General features: G+C 35.6%; 1 protein-coding gene across 2 annotated transcripts in view; it reads right to left on the reverse strand.

Moving 5' to 3' along the window:
* LOC150099887 (maspardin-like) overlaps positions 1–20,738 on the reverse strand; it is a 174,028-nt gene that overhangs the window by 134,055 nt on the left and 19,235 nt on the right. For both annotated transcript variants that reach the window (XM_090402446.1, XM_090402445.1), the window contains exon 2: positions 17,758–17,845. In XM_090402446.1, the coding sequence (XP_090258572.1) occupies positions 17,758–17,838 (81 nt within the window). In that variant the 5' untranslated portion in view covers positions 17,839–17,845. The remainder of the gene's footprint in view (positions 1–17,757; positions 17,846–20,738) is intronic.

Below are 20,738 nucleotides of genomic sequence, written 5' to 3' on the forward strand. Positions count from 1 at the left end.
TATGAAGACAGAATTCAAACCCAGGTCTTTCCATCCAAAGCACCCAATGGTCTTGAAACCTCTCGTTTTACTGCATGTTTCTTCCGTTTCTTCATTCCCACTTTCTTTCACTTCCATATCATTTATTTTTGTTTCTTCATTTTGCATTCTTTCAATCCCTCAATTTCACTAGCATTCATTCTGTTTATGTTTCTTTCATTTACACTAATTTTCATTCCTTCAGTCTGTTTTGCATTCACTAACAATTCTTAGTCTAGCAAAATATTGCACTTTCTACAAATCTATACTTTCTCTCATCTACTATTGTCTGTCCAGAAACATGTCTTTCACATAAGTGGATATCAGATCCAGCATTATTTAGCAGCCAAATGTAGAAACTATGAAAGTTTTGTAAAATATAAGTTGACCAGAGAGCTTATAGGAATACACTCACTGGCATTCACAAGTTGCCTTAATGCCAACTACTTAGAAAACATACACTGCCCAAGCTTCTATATATTCATTTTCTATTAGTCCATTCTGATAAGGTTTCACTGGCCTGACAAATGTTTCGAACTGGTTAGTTCTCCTCAGAGACTAGGTAGAAACCTCAAGATAGTATGTAGAATATAGATAGAATCAAGATAGAATGTAGCTGCTTTCTACATTCAGCTTTGAAATAATGCTGTATTTAATATCCACTTTAATTATATAATTTTGCATCACCGAACTGAAGCCTTTTGGCTCTTTTTAATTTAGTAAGTACTTTTACATACCAACCTCTACAACATTTCAAGTCCCTAAGTGCTGAACAAGAGTTTTTGAAAAAGAGTCTCTTAAGGTTTCTGCCTGGACTCTGAAGAGAACCAACCAACCAGTTCAAAACAGCTGTCAGGCCAGTGAAACCTTATCAAAATGGACTATCATCATCATCAAATTCCTGCCATGTACCCTCAAGGGGTGTACAGGATATGATAGTACTACATGAAAAAAATTACATCATTATTAATTTCCTATCTACAATTTTCCTCCAAATCAGTCTGTTACTTGTCAAGACTCCAACATTATCAGATTTTATATTTCTATCATCTAAAGCACTTTGTACCGTATCAATCCACCTATATCTTGGTCTTCCTCTGGGTCGTTTTGCTGCCAACCTGGCAGAGAACACTTGTTTTGCTAATCTTTCCTTGCCCATTCTGTTCAAGTGACCATACCAACTGAGATTAGCTCTGCTAACGCATTCCTGGATGCTGACAATGTCAAGTTCTTTCCTAATATCCTCGTTTTTAATATGATACTACCATTGATGGCATCTGTTCACGTCTATAATCTTTCTCAGGACTCTCATATCTGTGGTCTCTAGTCTTTGGTCAAGTGTTTTACTTCTGACCCAGCTCTCAGATCCATAAGTTAAAACTGGTTTGAACACTGTCTTGTATACAGCTAATTTAGTGTTCCGACTAATTTCTCTTTTATTCCATATGAATTTATTCAATTGACTTCCCACCATACCAGCTTTGATGATTCTGTTGTCTATTTCTATATTTAATTTACCATCTTCAGTAAAAATCGTGCCTAAATAGCTGAAATGTTTTACTTGTTCCACAGGTTCTCCATTCACAACACAGTTGACATTTTCAATGATTCTGCCTATTTTCATTGTCTTTGTCTTTTTATTGCTGACCTTCATACCATATCTATTACAACAGCTATTCAATGTAGTCAGAGAATCTTGCAGACTTGTAGCAGATTTATTTAGAAGTATAACATCATCCGCATAAAGCAAAGAGCTGACATTAACATCTCCAATTTTGATATCATGTTTAATACCACTTTCCTTCATAATGTGATCCATATAGATAATGAATAATGGACTAATAGAAAGCAAATATATAGATGATTGGGTGGCCCCGTATTTTCTAAGTAGTCTGCTAAGGCAACTCGTGAATGCCGGTGAGCATTCCCGTAAGCTAAGCTCTCTGGTCAATTTATTTTTTTTACACTTTCATAGTTTTTCTACTATTTGGCTTTGAAATAATGCTGATCTCATATCCACTTTATAATTTTGCACTGCCAAAATGAAGCCTTTGGCTCTTTATCTTAGTAAAAAAAAAAATCTTTCACATTTCGCCATGCATACATGCTGCACGTATGACACTGAACCATTTTCTACATGGTTAACAGCATTTAATCTTCATGCCGCACGGCGTGCAGATCTCGTTTGTACTGCCACTGTGTGTTTAAGTCAAGATTCAAAAATTCAATTAAAAAAGTCAGTAAGAAATCCATAAAGCCAGCAATAATGTAGGCATACTAAACTACCAAAAATAAACAATATTATAGAGAAATGCAAACAATATCCAATTATTACACTAGTAAGATTTTTTTTTTTCTCCCAGAAACTTGAGTTTTTCATTCTGCATGCAGACAAATCAGCCTTCAGAATACATGCAATTTACAGACAAAAAATACTAGTGGTGGTGGGCAGCACATGGCTTTGGTGTAGATGATGATGGTAGCAGTGGTTGTTGTAGTTAGTGAATTAAGCGATGGAGATTTGTAGAGTAGATGCCCTTCCTTGATGAGTCTTTGGACTCCTTGGAGTTGTCATGAAATAATAAGAATAAATAAATAAAAAATAGTAATCCTCTAGTAGCAATATATATATATATATGTAGAAAGCGTTTTTACATTGGGTGTATTATACGTTAAAGATACCAAAAAATTTTATACTTGGTTTTTAATCCTTATCCCAAGTAAGCAAAACAATGTTTAGTGCGTGAAATATATTCATGTCTAAGCTACTTGTATATAGAGGCTAATGACTTCATATCACTTGCCTTAGTATGTATTCCATAATGCAAAGCATACCCCCCTTTTGGGCAAGTATAATGCAATGCATGATGGGAAGGGCCATTACCCAGACCAGTTACAACCTTTATTGAGGTCTCATCAGTGGGAGCCAGACCCAGGAGAGAAACCAAGGTTGGAGTAATGCAGAAGTCATATATATATCTCATATACAAGTAGACAAAAGGTGTTTGACCTTATTAATATGACCTATGACTTCTGCATTACTCCAATCTTGGTATTTCTCCTAAGTCTGGCACCCAGATAAAGGTCGAAACTGGTCTTGGTAGTGACCCTTCTCATCATGCATTGCATTATACATGCCCAAATGGGGTGTGTGCTTTGCATTATGAGATACATACTACGGCAAGTGATACGAAGTCATTAGCCTCTGTATACAAGTAGCTTAGATGTGAATATACTTCACATGCAAAACATTGTTTTGCTTACTTGGGATAAGGATTAAAAACCAAGTATAAAATTTCTTGGTATCTTTAACACACACACACACACACACACACACACACACACACACACACACACACACACACACACACTAATTTTATAAATTGTGAATAACAATGAAAACATTGGGTAGTTTGTTTTTTTTTCCTTCAGCTTCAAACTCTTTAAACTAATCCTCTTCTTTCACTCTACATATCATATCTGAGTCTTAATGGAATTAAAACAACACCAGCAAAAGATTAAAAACACTAATTCATGCAATAATTCATCTCAGTCACCGAGACCTGTTCAGGGAGTATAATATAAAACTTGTAACAACACACAAAGATGATGCAAACTAAGGAGATGGGGACGAATGAGTATCATTACAAGGTGAAATGCTGCTGGCAACTATGGTTGAAACTGGGATCTCTAAGGAGTAGTTTCCATTTTTTGGAAGTTAAACATCCAAATTTCTTCACATGGAAGATTTTGAAACACAAGCTCTTTATCTCCCCCACCTCTCAGCCTTGTCTACACATAGCCTCCCCAAGCCTTGTCTATACCTCACTTGCCTACACATAGTCATATCATATTATAGGTCTCAAGAGATAAAACAAGGCAATGTCATGCTGTAATGCTCAAGATGTATGGGGTTGATTAAAAAAAACAAAAAAAAAAACGCAGAGATGATCATCACTACGTAAGTATCTAATTATACTGCACATCTTGATTTATGATCACATTTTATATGGTCATCTTTCACCTGATGATGCTCAGATATAAAAAAACATGTCATCTACTGAGGAAACACAATGCAAACATTATCTTCTATTTAGTAACCAACATTCACTGCAAACAACACATTTTCATGAGCAATACACTGTCAGCTTATATATTAAAATCATATTGTAATTTCCTTAAAGGAAATTTTAAAAATTTACTAGCTATACTAATAAATTTCATTGCATGAAAATGGTATGATAACATTTAATGACCATAAATATCATTTCAAGGCCTCTAAAGTCACCAGGCTCATTGCAGAAGATTATAATTAAAACTAAGTAACATAAGTAGCAGCCAAAAGATGCATAGTATTAACGGTGAGAAAGAAAATACAATATTTAGTCTGTGGAGCATGATTCCTGGATTATCTAACCTACTTCATTCCTTCATGGTTCATTATTAAAAATTATGGAAATCTTATGAAGTCTTACTATAACGTGCAGTATAGTAAGACTTCAGTTTAATATAAATGAAAATAATCAAAGTTTTGACCTTTATATCAAGGTCACCACCTGGAGTATGCACATATATACAAAGAAACAAGCTACATTACAATCTACAGGTAACCCTCATATAATGCAGATGTTAGGTTTCACAAAAATGCCACGTTATGCGAGACTCAGATCACATAGAAAAAATAGGGTTAGTTTCCAAAATATTTTTTTTTTTTTTTAAAGATTATATAAACAATGACATATCCAACAAAAATATATTTTTATTTAATTCAGGTAATTCATGTAAGTTAAGAAAACATATAAACTATGAAACAAATACATAGTAAAAAATTATAAATTGTACATAAACTTCATTGCATATAATGCATAAATGTTTTAGACAAAATAAAATAAAATGTATATTTTAATCGTCATCACTCTCTTCAAAACTAATATTTTGTAGATGTTCTTTATTTACAAGTGGCCAGATGTCGTCATCACTTGAAATCTCTTGGACATCATTAGTATAATTCTCACTACCTACTTCAGTTGGCTTAGTTATCAAGAATTTTACTCTTAAACACTTGTCGGCATCGTCCGATAGCATCCTCTACGTGGTGAAATCTTTCCTCTCTTTAATGCTTAACAATGTAACATTACACTGCTCGTTCTACTTTTGAATGATCAATTGTTGGTATTCCACCTTGTTAAAAACTGTTACTATGTAGCAACTGAAGACAGTCTGATAGTTTCAGACTGAAATATTTGGCAAATATTAAAATATTCTTGTGTTAATGTGTTGTTAATTCCTAGTTATCAAGAAGACAGTAATAAGATCTTGCTTACCACTATGCTGCAATTTTTTATTAAGTTCATAATACGGAGCTAAACAAATATCCAATTAATGAATAACTAACTCTTATTTAGACGTATTGGTCAAGTGTTAATAAACTATTTAATCACCAACTAGTTTCGCCGGCTATTGCTGTCGGCATCTTCAGGGTTCAAATAAAGCAGGCAAAGTAAATTACAAGCTAGATGTTAAATGACAATTCTAATATTCAATAACAAAATAGTACTGAGCGTGAAACAATATACGTGTCGCAGATACATAATTTACTTGTTGAGAAACATTTTGTAGTTGGCACTGAAGTTCATTTCATGTGTGTTTAGTGATCTAATTAAGGGTGTCAGATATCAGGAAGGATTAAACCTTGGTTCCTGTTGAGGTTTTTTATGGACCGGGCGACTGTAGCTGCTTCTTTGAAGATTCTGGAACGGTAGTTTTTTTCTATATAAGGAATATAACTTTTATTCCATTCAATAATGTGGTTGGTTGTAGAGAAGTGGGAAGAAAGGCCAGATATATCTTGTCTGTTATTTCTTACATAACCGATATGGTCCCTTTGTCTCATTTCGAAGCTTCTAGACATCTGATCAATGTAACTAAGACCACAGGAACAAGGGATGTCGTAAACTCCAGCATACTTGTACAAAGGATGGAAGTCTTTTGGTGATCTTAGAAATTTCTGAATAGTTTCAACTGGCTTGAAGGTCACTCTAATATTGTGTGGTTTTAGGAGGAGAGCCAGTTGTTTTAGAAATGGTATCAACGTATGGAATAGTCATCATCATCAAATTCCTGCCATGTACCCTCAAGGGGTGTACAGGATATGATAGTACTACATGAAAAAAATTACATCATTATTAATTTCCTATCTACAATTTCCCTCCAAATCAGTCTGAAATCAGTCTGTTACTTGTCAAGACTCCAACATTATCAGATCTTATATTTCTATCATCTAAAGCACTTTGTACTATATCAATCCACCTATATCTTGGTCTTCCTCTGGGTCGTTTTGCTGCCAACCTGGCAGAGAACACTTGTTTTGCTAATCTTTCCTCGCCCATTCTGTTCAAGTGACCATACCACCTGAGATTAGCTCTGCTAACGCATTCCTGGATGCTGACAATGTCAAGTTCTTTCCTAATATCCTTGTTTTTAATATGATACTGCCATTGATGGCATCTGTTCACGCCTATAATCTTTCTCAGGACTCTCATATCTGTGGTCTCTAGTCTTTGGTCAAGTGTTTTACTTCTGACCCAGCTCTCAGATCCATAAGTTAAAACTGGTTTGAACACTGTCTTGTATACAGTTAATTTAGTGTTCCGACTAATTTCTCTCTTATTCCATATGAATTTATTCCATTGACTGCCCACCATACCAGCTTTGATGATTCTGTAGTCTATTTCTATATTTAATTTATCATCTTCAGTAAAAATCATGCCTAAATAGCTGAAATGTTTTACTTGTTCCACAGGTTCTCCATTCACAACACAGTTGACATTTTCAATGATTCTGCCTATTTTCATTGTCTTTGTCTTTTTATTGCTGACCTTCATACCATATCTATTACAACAGCTATTCAATGTAGTCAGAGAATCTTGCAGACTTGTAGCAGATTTATTTAGAAGTATAACATCATACACATAAAGCAAAGAGCTGACATTAACATCTCCAATTTTGATATCATGTTTAATACCACTTTCCTTCATAATGTGATCCATATAGATAATGAATAACAGAGGGGATAATGTACATCCTTGTCTCACACCAGATTTAACATTAAACCATCTTCCTGTACTTCCTTCAATTCTAACTGCTGACTTACAACTCAAATAAAGACTAAGTATTGCTTGATATAATGCCCCATTGACACCATATAACTGAAGCGTATTGAATAGCTTCTCTCTTGGCATCTTCTCATATGCCTTTTCCAGATCGACAAAACTTAAATACAGATCTTTGTTATATTTCCATGCTTTCTCGACTATTTGTCGTAAAGTGAAGATCTGATCCTGACAGCCTCTATTTGGCCTGAATCCAGCTTGTTCTTCACCAAGCTTTTCTTCCACAATTCTTCTCTAACCGTTTCTCAAGTATACTTGCATAGATCTTGCCAGGAACACTCGGTAGGGAAATACCTCTGTAATTCTCACATGTAGTTTTATTTCCCTTTTTATATATGGGTACTATGAGAGCTCTACTCCAATCATCGGGAATTTGTCCCTCTGTCCAGGGTTTCTGAACTATGCAGTGCAGCCACTGTAAGACTCTTATACCACCATACTTCAGCATTTCTGGTCGAATATCATCTACTCCTGCTGCCTTTCCACATTTCAAGCCTTTGATGGCTTTTTCTACTTCTAGTATGGATATGTATTCCTGACTGCATGCCTGGTCAGTGTTTTTTACCACTGTGCTGTCATCACTGCTTGTTTCATTTAGCAGTTTTTCAAAGTAATTACTCCATACTTCAAGGATATCGTTTTCTCCCGTTTTCATATCACCTATATCATCTCTAATTCCTTTTACAGCACTCTTTCCTCCATTCTTAAGCTTCTTCAACAACCTCCAGAATATTTTGCCACCTTCTTGATATTTATTTTCTATATTCTTGCCAAAGTCCTCCCATGACTTTTGTTTAGCATTCTTGCATTTGTCTCTATATTCTCTAAGAGCACAAGCTGACATATTTGACAGGAACTTTTGGTATGCTTTCTTCTTTTCCTTCACTGCCTCTTTAACTTCCTGTGTCCACCAGGGAGTTCTGATTTTTTTATCCTTACAGATAACCTCACCACATGCCTCTCTGGCAGAATCAATCAATGTTTTCTTCAGAGTTTGCCACTGAATCTCCAAGGTTTGATTCCTGTTCTCAAACTCTTTCATTTTTTCTTCAATAATCTTTGTGTATTTTAGCCTACAGTTCACATCTGAGAGCTGCTCAACTTTTATTCGCTTTACAACTTTCTTACATGTTATTCTTTTCAATATGAAATTCAATTTTATCCTGCTCAAGACTAAATAGTGATCACTTCCAATTTCAAATCCTCTGTACACTCTGGTGTCCTGCACCAGGGAGAAAACATCACTATCAACAATAACATAGTCAATGAGACTTTTCTTATTCCTAGCCTCTTCTCTCCATGTGAATTTGTGCACATTTTTATGTTGGAACATGGTGTTAGTAATAACCAGTCCATGTCCTGAGCAGAAATCCAACAGATATTTGCCATTATTATTAGCTTTGCTCTTTTCTCCAAATTTTCCCAAAATATTTTTGTATGTCTCACAACCATTTCCTACTCTGCTATTTAGATCCCCAACAAGGACCAACTTTTCATTTTTCATTGTGTCAGTTGCTTTTTCTAAAGCCTCAAAAAATTCCTCCACTTCTACCTTAGTAGAACCTTCTGTGGGACCATAGGCACAAATAAGTCTCATTGTCCAGTTCCCCATTCTCATATTTGCCCACATTACTCTACTTGAGACTGATTGCCATTCAAGAAGATGGAATAGTTATAGTGGTAATATATTTGGTGACATCACGTTGTCTTTGTGTTATGTCAGAGAAGAGAATCTTTTTGAGGAGTCTTCTAGGGTAGCCATTTAAGGATAGGTCATTGGATATTGTAGTCAATTCTTCTTGTAGATCATTTTGGTTCATAGTAAACTGTATAGCTCTTTTCTTTAGCATATGAATAATGCTATGATTTTGGGGGATGTGGTGTGATGAGCTGAAGTGTGGATAACGTCCGGTATTTGTAGGTTTTCTATAAACAGATAAGTTGACAGTGTTATCTTATAAGTTGACAGTGTTATCTTATAGAACTTGAAAAGGACAAACAACTACCATTCCTGGACATCATAATAAAGAAACAAGAAGATAACACTGTCAACTTATCTGTTTATAGAAAACCTACAAATACTGGACGTTATCTACACTTCAGCTCATCACATCACATCTCCCAAAATCATAGCATTATTCATATGCTAAAGAAAAGAGCTATATAGTTTACTATGGACCAAAATGATCTACAAGAAGAATTGATTACAATATCCAACGATCTATCCTTAAATGGCTACCCTAGAAGACTCCTCAAAAAGATTCTCTTCTCTGACATAACACAAAACAACATGATGTCACCCAATATATTACCACTATAACTATTCCATACATTGGTACCATTTCCTAAACACTGGCTCTCCTCCTAAAACTACACAATATTAGAGTGACCTTCAAGCCAGTTGAAACTATTCAGAAATTTCTAAGATCACCAAAAGACTTCCATCCTTTCTACAAGTATGCTGGAGTTTACGACATCCCTTGTTCCTGTGGTCTTAGTTACATTGGTCAGATGTCTAGAAGCTTCGAAATGAGACAAGGGGACCATATCGGTTATGTAAGAAATAACAGACAAGATATATCTGGCCTTTCTTCCCACTTCTCTACAACCAACCACATTATTGAATGGAATAAAAGTTATATTCCTTATATCGAAGAAAACTACAGTTCAAGAATCTTCAAAGAAGCAGCTACAGTCGCCCGGTCCATAAAAAACCTCAACAGGAACCAAGGTTTAATCCTTCCTGATATCTGGACACCCTTAATCAGATCACTAAACACACATGAAATGAACTTCAGTGCCAACTACAAAATGTTTCTCAACAAGTAAATTATGTATCTGCGACACGTATATTGTTTCACGCTCAGTACTATTTTGTTATTGAATATTAGAATTGTCATTTAACATCTAGCTTGTAATTTACTTTGCCTGCTTTATTTGAACCCTGAAGATGCCGACAGCAATAGCCAGCAAAACTAGATTGGTCAAGTATTAATAGTTTATTAACACTTGACCAATACTTCTAAAATAAGAAGTTATTCATTAATCTCTGTGGTCAAGAATTATAACAATTTCAAATATCCAATTGTCACATGAATTTTCCAGAGTGCTCCAATGAGAGATCATGATCCATAAAATAACTTTCTTGCTAAGTCCAATCCTTCTGCAAATTTCTTTTAACTGATTCATCGCAATCAAAATCTTTGACAGAACATTTCCCGTCATTGGAGTATTAGGAACAAGAAGAAAGAATTTTTGGCCTTGATTGGCTCTTCCTGGCCACAGGTTATTGGCATTAGTGAAACATGGCTGATGGAAGATGATATAGTTAGTGGGATAGAATGTGTAGGTTATAGTGTGTTTAGGAGGGACAAAGAGAATAAAATGGGGGAAGGGATGTTATTGATGATAGCTGATGAACTGCAGCCAAGGAGAATTGAAGTTGTATCGCAGGATAGTGAAAGGAGCTCATTTGAGGCTATTTGGTGCGAGTTTGAGACTGGCAGAATAAAATATACAATTGGGTGCTGCTATAGACCAGGTGATGGAACAGATGGTGGAGATAGTATGCATAAACAAATTGATGAAATGAGTGGAAGGAGGGTAACTATTATGTGGAATTTCAACTATAGTAACATTGATTGGAAGGAGGAGAGGACACATGTGAGGAAGGAAAAGGATTTTATTCAATTATTAAGGGATAACTATCTGAGACAGCATGTAATTGAAAATACTAGGGGTGTGAGAGTGCTTGACCTGGTAATAGCATCTCACAATTTGACTGTAATGAATATGACCATGTTGCCACCTATTGGTGAGAGTGATCATAAGGTCTTGACCTGGGAGGTGGCTAAAGGTGTGGAATTTTCGATTAAGACAGGGTATATGTGGAATTACCATGCTGGCAAGTATGACAAACTTAGGAGATTGCTTGGATCAGTGCCATGGCATGTACAACTGCAAGGGCTGGATGTCGATAGAGCATGGGAAGTGGTCAAGGAGCATTTACAGGAGGTTATGGCTGATTGTATACCTAGGGTCCAAATAGTAAAACAAGTAGGGGTTAAGTGGATGAATAACACCATTAAGCTTGAGCTGCAAAAAAAGAAACAACTGTGGAGGGAATTTAAAGAAATGGGTGACCTACAGGCACACGAATGGTATAAAGTACAGGCCAGAAAGGTAACGAGTGTGGTAAAAAAAAGCAAAAGCGGATTATGAAAGGAAACTAGCTATGCAAGCAAAAGAGAATCCCAAACAGTTCTTTCAATATGCTGCAAGCAAGATAAAAACTGTACACGGCAAAATGATTTTAAGGAATGACGATGGTAAGGAGGTCATTGATTCAGTCGATATAGTGGAGTTACTGAGCACGCACTTTGCAAAAGCATATCATCCAGGTGGTGACATTGAAAAAATGAAGGAACCATTAGTTTATACGGAAATTGTGATGAATGAAGTGGAGGTGACTAGTCTATTACAGAACCTTAATGTGAACACATCTGTGGGATTGGATGGTATACCGGCACGGGTCTTGTGTGAAGCGGCTAAGGAATTATCAGGTGTGCACCATCCGAATTCTTGGGATTTTTATGCCACCATTAACCTACTCATGTTTTTAACTTTTTGTGATATTTACATAAAAAAAATATAGATTATTATAAGCAAAAAAAGTATTAAATACAGCACAAAAAGTTACAATAATAAATAACTGATAATAAATGCTATTGTTGGATTCTGATTATGCAGATTAGAGTAATTATTATTCGCGTCAGAATCCAACTTGATCTTCCATCACAAAGGCTAGACTTGTAAATATTATTTAATGTAAACAACTTATTTTACAATTTAATATTCATATAACTACCTTAATTTTGTCTAATATTTAATTTTTTAATCAAAGATATATGTATTAATAATGAAAAGACTGTATTAAATATTATTAAGCTTTTTTAATTATTATTATGTTAATATTATAAGAACTTGTATTTAATAATTTAACTGCGCATTAATTGAAATGTAAATATTCTTTATTTATTCCTATTTGTAGAAGTTTAGCGTTATGCAATACCTCAATTTTATTATATTTTGTTTGGTTGTCATGGAGACGTATGTAAGTGAGCGAGCACGTTTTGGAACACCAAGTGAGGAGAAGGTTTATTGAAAAGAGTTTTAGAAAGAAATCACGAGAATAATTTAGGTGGGAAGAACAGATATATAAGCGATGAACGCTGAAATTATGAATTAATTAAGGAGAGAAGAATTATTAAGAGAGAGAGAGAAAGGAGAGGATTGGCATTAGGTTGGAATCGGTGTATTCGGCATTCGGGAATCACAGTGCGATAATAGCGAGTCGGCAAGTCACTCAAGCAGCTAATAAAGTCTACTAGTCGAGAGGCGGTTAGTTAATAAATTGTAGAATAAAAATTATAGCTACGGAAGACAGCTGAGTGACTACTAAATAGACTAGCGATATTTGAGTTGAGATTCAATTTCAGGGCTGACCTTTCAAGGACATACAGAACCTTGAAGCAAAGCACAGAGTTATTAGGGAATAGTAGAGGCTGTAAAGTTGAAGTTACCGTTAGCTGTGCTTAGAAATATATTGCCTAGAGAATTACATGAATGCAGGAAGAATGAACAGTTGTGCATATAAAACCTCAAGTTAAGGAATTATTGTGTTTTGCCTTAATTCATAAGAGATCAGTAGTATTTCATGCAAGAACGTTTGTTTATGTGTATAGTGACCGACGATTAATTCAGTTATTGCTTAGAAGAATTAGTGTTTACGTATAAGTAGGTGAAGAAAAAAGATTATCGGTAAGATTATTCCAACCGTTAATATTCCTATACAGAGAAGTGTGAGAGTTTCATCCCAGAATTTCCTTATACTAACAATAACTATTGCAGAAATTAGCTAAAGTGTAAATTTATAAGTGTTTGCTTGTGAAGAGGTATTACTGCAATTTTTATTGTATTTAAAACTTAAAGAACTATGAGATATTGATGTGAATGATCATTAAGGAACTTTATTAAATAGCTAAAAGGAACTGTGAGAAGACTGTATTACAGATAACAGAATTACCATTGTCTGAGTTTGCATGACTTTATTATCAGAAAGGCTGAAGTGTTTATAATAACTTGTTTAGTAATTTGATCTTAAGTGTAGAATTTGTGATTATAAAATTAAATGTTTGTTTTTGTTAATCAAAAGTTGTATTTTGCCTGAATCTCTTTTACTGCACCATTCATAAAATATTCGAACCAAAGCGGTTGAATTAAGTTAGTTAAATATACTCGGCCAGTATATATATTAAGGAGAAATAGTTGAGGATTGACTTATCTTCAATTCTTGAACTAATTCAGATATAAAGTGGCACAGTCTTTAAATATAAATTTTCTTTATATTTGAATTAGAAATCAACTTACAACTTATCAATTAATTTAAGTTAAGAATATCGTAATAGTAATCATGTCGGATCCAAAGTATAGATTGAGAAGAAATAGGATCCAACTAAATGGCGCAGTCGACAGGATTTAGTTGGATCCTATTTCTACTATTCCCTAATAACCCTGTGCTTTGCTTCAAGGTTCTGTATGTCCTTGAAAGGTCGGCCCTGAAATTGAATCTCAACTCAAATATTGCTAGTCTATTTAGTAGTCACTCAGCTGTCTTCCGTAGCTATAATTTTTATTCTACAATTTATTAACTAACCGCCTCTCGACTAGTAGACTTTATTAGCTGCTTGAGTGACTTGCCAACTCGCTATTATCGCACTGTGATTCCTGAATGCCGAATACACCGATTCCAACCTAATGCCAATCCTCTCCTTTCTCTCTCTCTCTTAATAATTCTTCTCTCCTTAATTAATTCATAATTTCAGCGTTCATCGCTTATATATCTGTTCTTCCCACCTAAATTATTCTCGTGATTTCTTTCTAAAACTCTTTTCAATAAACCTTCTCCTCACTTGGTGTTCCAAAACGTGCTCGCTCACTTACATACGTCTCCATGACAACCAAACAAAATATAATAAAATTGAGGTATTGCATAACGCTAAACTTCTACAAATAGGAATAAATAAAGAATATTTACATTTCAATTAATGCGCAGTTAAATTATTAAATACAAGTTCTTATAATATTAACATAATAATAATTAAAATAGCTTAATAATATTTAATACAGTCTTTTCATTATTAATACATATATCTTTGATTAAATAATTAAATATTACACAAAATTAAGGTAATTATATGAATATTAAATTGTAAAATAAGTTGTTTACATTAAATAATATTTACAAGTCTAGCCTTTGTGATGGAAGATCGAGTTGGATTCTGAAGTGAATAATAATTACTCTAATCTCTACATAATCAGAATCCAACACTATTAAAAAATAAAAACTGGAAAACTGCAAATCCCAGGCATATATTGTGAAAGCAGTGTTGAAGAGACAGAAGTGCTTGGCAATGGAAACAGTAGTAGTAGAAGTATAAGAGATGAAGACAGAACGAGAATGGAACAGGGAGACATGGCATAAAGAGAGTGGATGTTGGATGTAGAAGTGAATGTATGGGGATGATCAGCAGAGAAATGGAATAGAATGGGATGTGAGTGAGGAAGTTGAGACTAAGCAGATATATATGCTGTATGTCTGCTTAGAGGTGATAAAGGTGACTGGGCAAGATCAGATGTTGGAAAATCACAACCCAGCAAGTGGCTTGGGTAGGACTGGTTATACATCTAAAAGTGAACTGCCAAGCAGTTCACTTTTCGGTGTATAACCAGTCCTACCCAAGTATAACAAGGTAGTATAAGATAGGTGTATAACAAGTCCTACTTATTTAAAAATGCCAGGAGTATCAGAAACAAAGGAGATGATATGGTCTCATGTATAGAGTTTATTCACCACAAAACCATTGGAATAAGTGAAAAATGGTTGAATGAAGATCATGTCCTATTGGGAATAGAAATGGAGGGTACAGTGTTTTTTGCAAAGATAGAAAGGACAAGAAGGGAGGGAGGGGGGGTGCTGTTAATGATAGCAAGGGAATTATGTCCACATAAGGTAGACACGAAAGAGAGAAATAGTGAAAAGGGCTATGAGGCAGTGTGGTATGAGGTGGAGGTTGACAGGAAGACATTTAGTTGGATGTCGCTACAGGCCAGAGAATGTGGAGGGTGGCAATGAAGAAATGCATAAACAACTTGGGTTAGTGAACAAAAGGAAGGATGATTATTATCATCATCATCATCAAATTCCTGCCATGTACCCTCAAGGGGTGTACAGGATATGACAGTACTACATGAAAAAATTACATCATTACTAACTTCCTATCTACAATTTTCCTCCAAATCAGTCTATCAGTGGTTTTAATTATGACAGTATAGATTGGAATGAAGAGAGAGAGCATTTAGGAATAAAGTAAATGAATTTCTTGAGTTCCTCAGAGACAACTTTCTCAGGCAGCATGTAAAGGAGAACATGCAAGGATCAATAGTTTTGGATCTTATCATTTTAGAGGATGCAATTATGAGGGGGATTTCACACTTTCATCCAGTTGGTGAGAGGTTATGGTCACGTGGGTTGTGGCAAGCCATATGCAGCCTTCTAAGCTAGTGATTATGACAAGCTTGGGAGACAGCTTGGAGCCATAGCATGGAATGAGGAGTTGGGCAATAATGAAATAAATACTGCTTGGGAACTGACAAAAAAATACATAACAGCATCAATGTGTGAATGTATTCTGAAAGTCAAAAGGCTGAATAAAGGAAGTGTAAAATGGATAAATGAAGAGATTAAGAATATCTGGAAGAAGAAGGCAAAACAAGATGAAAAATTGGAACAATCAGTTACACAAAGAGTGTTAAGAGCAAGTCAGGCGAGTGACTCAGTAAGGAGAACAAAAGCGCAGTATGAGGAGAAATTAGCAAATAAGCAGAAGAAAAACCCTAGAGATTTTGGTAGATATGTAGCAAGCAGAAGATGATGTTAATGGATGAAAATGGCAGAAGCTGCAGAAGACATTGTTGAGGTACTCAGTGATCAATTTATAAAGGTGAAATCAGAGTGAAATCATGAGAAACTCATGTAGAGGACATAGAAGAGGATGGCTTAATTTTAAGTGAGCAAATAAACTAATGTCAATAAGGTAAATAGGATTTGATGATATATCACTATGCATCCTAAGGGAACATTCAAGGAAATTGGCAGTAGCACTGGCATGCCTGTTTACAACAGCACAGTTTCCAAGAGAGTGGAAAGAAGTCATTCCACTGCATAAAGGTGTCGATGAGGCTGTGACTAAAAATTATAGGCTAATTGTATACATCTGGAGTTGTGATGAAGGTACTAAAGAGATTGGTGAGAACTAGGATATAGAAATAGGTTGATAATAGCAGTATTCTCAGTGGTTGTCAGTAGGGTTTGTTAAAGGGAGATCATATTTTACTAACTTACTTATGTATTATAATAAGGTGACAATTGTCTTGGACAAGGGTGATACATATACAATGGTATACTTAGATTTTGCAAAAGCTTATGACAGACTGTCACATGGCAAGCTGTTATATAAATTGAAGCAGATGGGATTGGATAACAGACTTCTGAGTTGGATCAATGACTGGCTATCAGATAGGTATCAGAAAGTTACATGGAAGGTGCAATATCCCAAAAGAGAAAAGTCACCAGTGATGTGTCACATGGGTCAGTTTTGGGACCACTGTTGTTGAGTTTGTATGTTAATGATATAGGGATGGGTTTAATTAGTGCTATGCAGCTATTTGCAGATGATGCAAAATTGGGAAGAGCAATGCAGTCAAGCAGATGTTATGATCATAGAGGAAGACTGTTTGTCTGAACTGTCTGTTCAATGTTGCAAAGTGTAAAGGTTGGAAATTTAGTAATAAACAACTATTGGATACAGAGTACACACTAGTGGGGAAACTTTAAAGGAGGTAGAGGATATGAGAGATCTGGGAGTGGTGGTGAACAAGGACCTGAAATTCGGGAGTCAGATTGCACAAGTGGTGAAGATGTCACATCGGATAATGGCAATGATGCAGAGGACCCTGATGTGCAGAAATAAAGTGGGTATGATGCCAGTGAAAGGGTTCAGAGGTCAGTGGTCTTTGGAATGTGGAGTACAAGAACACATTGAGAGAATGTAAACTGCAAAGCCTCATGAATAGGAGGAGGGGGGGAGGATTTGACTGAGACATATAAGTTAGTCGGGGTTGTTGTCAGGTTGACACGGAAGAGATTTTTCATAGAATGGGAGAGAAAGTGGTAGAACAAGAGACCATCCCTGTGAACTGTATAAGGAGGGTGTGAGTATGGGAATGAGGAGCAGGATCTTTACATGGAGAGTGGTTGGTAAGTGGAATGCATTGCCTGTATGTTATGAATGTAGACTCACTGAATCAGTTTAAGGCACGGTTGGATGAGCTTTGCATATGATAGTGTGTACCTCCCATGATGAATCTGACTCCATGGAGGTCAGATCTTAATAATAATAATAACAACATTTCTCTATCTACTTAGAAAGAATTGAATAATACTTACTTTTCTCTGAGGAACAATGCTCCTAAAGCTAATATAATCAGCTGATTCTGAAATATCACTGCAATTCCTTGTATTAAGCATCTGAAACCTAAAAAAAATAAATGAATTGAAAGAATTTTGTAGACCTAGATATTTTAGAGAGATCATGAAAAAATTATTATAAGAGAAACTTGTGGATAGAGGACATGAAGTGCCCACTGCCATGTTTCTTCTCTAGTGTAGAGTTTAGTTCTTGCCTCCGTTTTTCTTTATATACATAAGAAGACAGAGGCCAGCCAACAATCAAGTAGAACACAATTGAATCTGTATGTTCAAGGAAAATTCTTCGTCGACAATTCATCACAGAAAAATTTAAATAATATTATAATTATACACATGTGAAAAACAAATGCGAACCAATAAATATTTTAAAAAAGTAAAATTTATTGTGTTATTTAATTAAATTTTATTTAGTTTTATAATATTTGTGTTGAAAGTTTTTTTGTTTGGTTATCCTATAAATTGCAGATGCCAAGAAATTATATTCTTGCGCATGAAGTATTTTCATGACTGGGCTACTTGTATTATATAGAGGCTAATGACTTCGCATCTTATGTGAAGTCATTAGCCTTAGAATCCCATAATACAAAGCACACACCTTTTCAAATGTGTATAATAGTGGCTCTTCTAATAATGCTATGAATTATTGGAGGGATGCAAACCTTTATTGAGGTGTGTTAAAGTGCAGGAATACCTCTCCAAAAATTCTGAGTGATCTACAAGATCACTCTAAATCTCATTGAGTGACCCTAAAGGATCATTACTAAACTCATCACTCCAGGACAGGAAACTCAGCAGTGGCTACACTCAGTGACAGGCAGCAACCAGCCACCAAGCAGAACCTCTCACTGGAAACATGCTACCATTAGTGCGAGCCAGACCTAGAGTCAACTTTTACTGAGGTCCCAATCAGAGAGGACACAGAAAAACAGCACATATAACTTCATTACTATTAAGACTCTCATCTTCAGCTTTTAGGAAAAACATTTTTACTATTATCGCAGAGAACGTATGTATGTGTGGAAGAATTATTGCTCTTCTAAAGTCTTGATTATCCGGTTTATCTGATGTACGATTTTTTTTAATAATGTTCTATTATACCCATTTTTTGGTAGGAATGATCTCGGGCATTTTAACTCTTGGTTCCTTTTTTTCTTTGTTAATGGAAATTCCGCAAACCCCTATTGCACAGAGAGTGGATGATGCCTATTTTTTGCATCAAGTTGTGATGGGATATGCAGTGAAGGTGAAACATTTCAGCTACTTAGGCATGATTTTTAGTGAAGATGGTAAATTAAATATGGAAATTAGACAACAGAATCAACAATGCTGGTATAATAGGAAGTCAACTGAATAAATCTACATGGAATACTGTCACGAATATCTAAATATTAACACTGCACATTAATTCTTAAGATACATTTTAATATTTATGTGAAATATAGAGCAGAGATAAAACAGTTATCATTCCGTTGTACAAGACCCTGATCAGACCACACTTGGACTATTGTTCTCAGATTTGGTCCCCAGGATTTGAAGGGGATAAATTAACTGTGGAAAGGGTACAAAGGCAGATAACAAAGATGGTTTCAAGACTGTACAATGATAGTTATGAGGATCGGCTGAGGGAATGTGGACTGCAGAGGTTGGTGGATAGAAGAAGGAGGGGTGATATGATTGAGACTTTTAAATTGCTGAGAGGTGGTTACAGGGTTGACACTGGGGAGTTCTTTCGCTTGGTTGAACAGCAGGAAGGAGTGATGACAAGAGGCCATCCCTGGAAGTTATTAAAGAAAACTGTGAGCAAGAGGGTGAGTAGTGGTTTCTTTGCATGGAGGGTGGCTGAACCATGGAATGCATTGCCTGATGGAGTGGTGAGAGTGAAAATGGTCAATGAGTTTAAGGAGTGGTATGATAGACGTAGTGTTTCTTGGGGGGGGGAGACCTCCCCTCGATGAGTCTTGATAGACTTTGTTTCTTATGAAGGACCTCCCACGATGAGTCTTTTGACTCCATGGAGGCCTGAATAATAATGATAATAATACCCAGAAGAGATACCAAGGTTAAAGTAATGCAGAAGTAATATATTTCGTATATACAAGTAGTCTAAAGGTGTATGTACATCTTATTATTAAAATATACTGGATTAGAGATGTTGAGAGTTTATTGATGAGACCTCCATAAAGATCTACACAGGTCTGGGTAGTAGCCCTTCCCATAATGCAAAGTATTATATATGTCTGAATGTTTTGCATTATGGAATACTAAGGCAACTGAAGTGAAGTCATTAGCCTCTATATACAAATAATCCAGTTGAGAAAATACTTCACAAGCAAACATTGTTTGCTTTCACCTGGATAAAGCCAGAACAGACCATGCTAGGAATGTCAGATTGGTCAACTGGATTCAGGATTGGCTGTCTGATAGGTATCAGAGAGTTGTGTATGGTGGAGCAATATCAAAGAGGTAGAAGGTTACAAGTGGGTTCCCACAGGGCTCAGTACTGGGACCTATATTGTTTAACCTTTATATCAATGACATTGCCCGTGGATTGCAAGGGGATATTCGGTTGTTTGCGGATGATGCAAAGCTGGGAATTGTTATTAGTAATAGTGCAGATGTGAAAGCCCTGCAAGAGGATTTGAATAAGCTAAATACATGGGCAAATGAATGGGGAGAGGGGTATCAGTTTAATGCAGCAAAATGTAAAGTCTTGAGGTTTGGGACACATCAATGGGATGCTGCATACTCTATGGGAGGAGTTAAACTGGAGGAGGTAGGAGAGACAAGAGATCTGGGTTTGATGATTGAAAGAAACCTGAAATTTAGGGGACATACTGCAAAGGTAGTGAAGGTAAAGCAGAGTATTACTGCAATAATGAGAAGGATATTGACCTGCAGAAATAAAATGGTTATCATTCCATTGTATAATACTCTGATCA

The sequence above is a fragment of the Typopeltis vanoorti genome, chromosome 13 (assembly GCF_054136105.1).
Source record: "Typopeltis vanoorti isolate ZY-2024b chromosome 13, IOZ_Tvanoo_1.0, whole genome shotgun sequence".
NCBI lineage: Eukaryota > Metazoa > Arthropoda > Arachnida > Uropygi > Thelyphonidae > Typopeltis > Typopeltis vanoorti.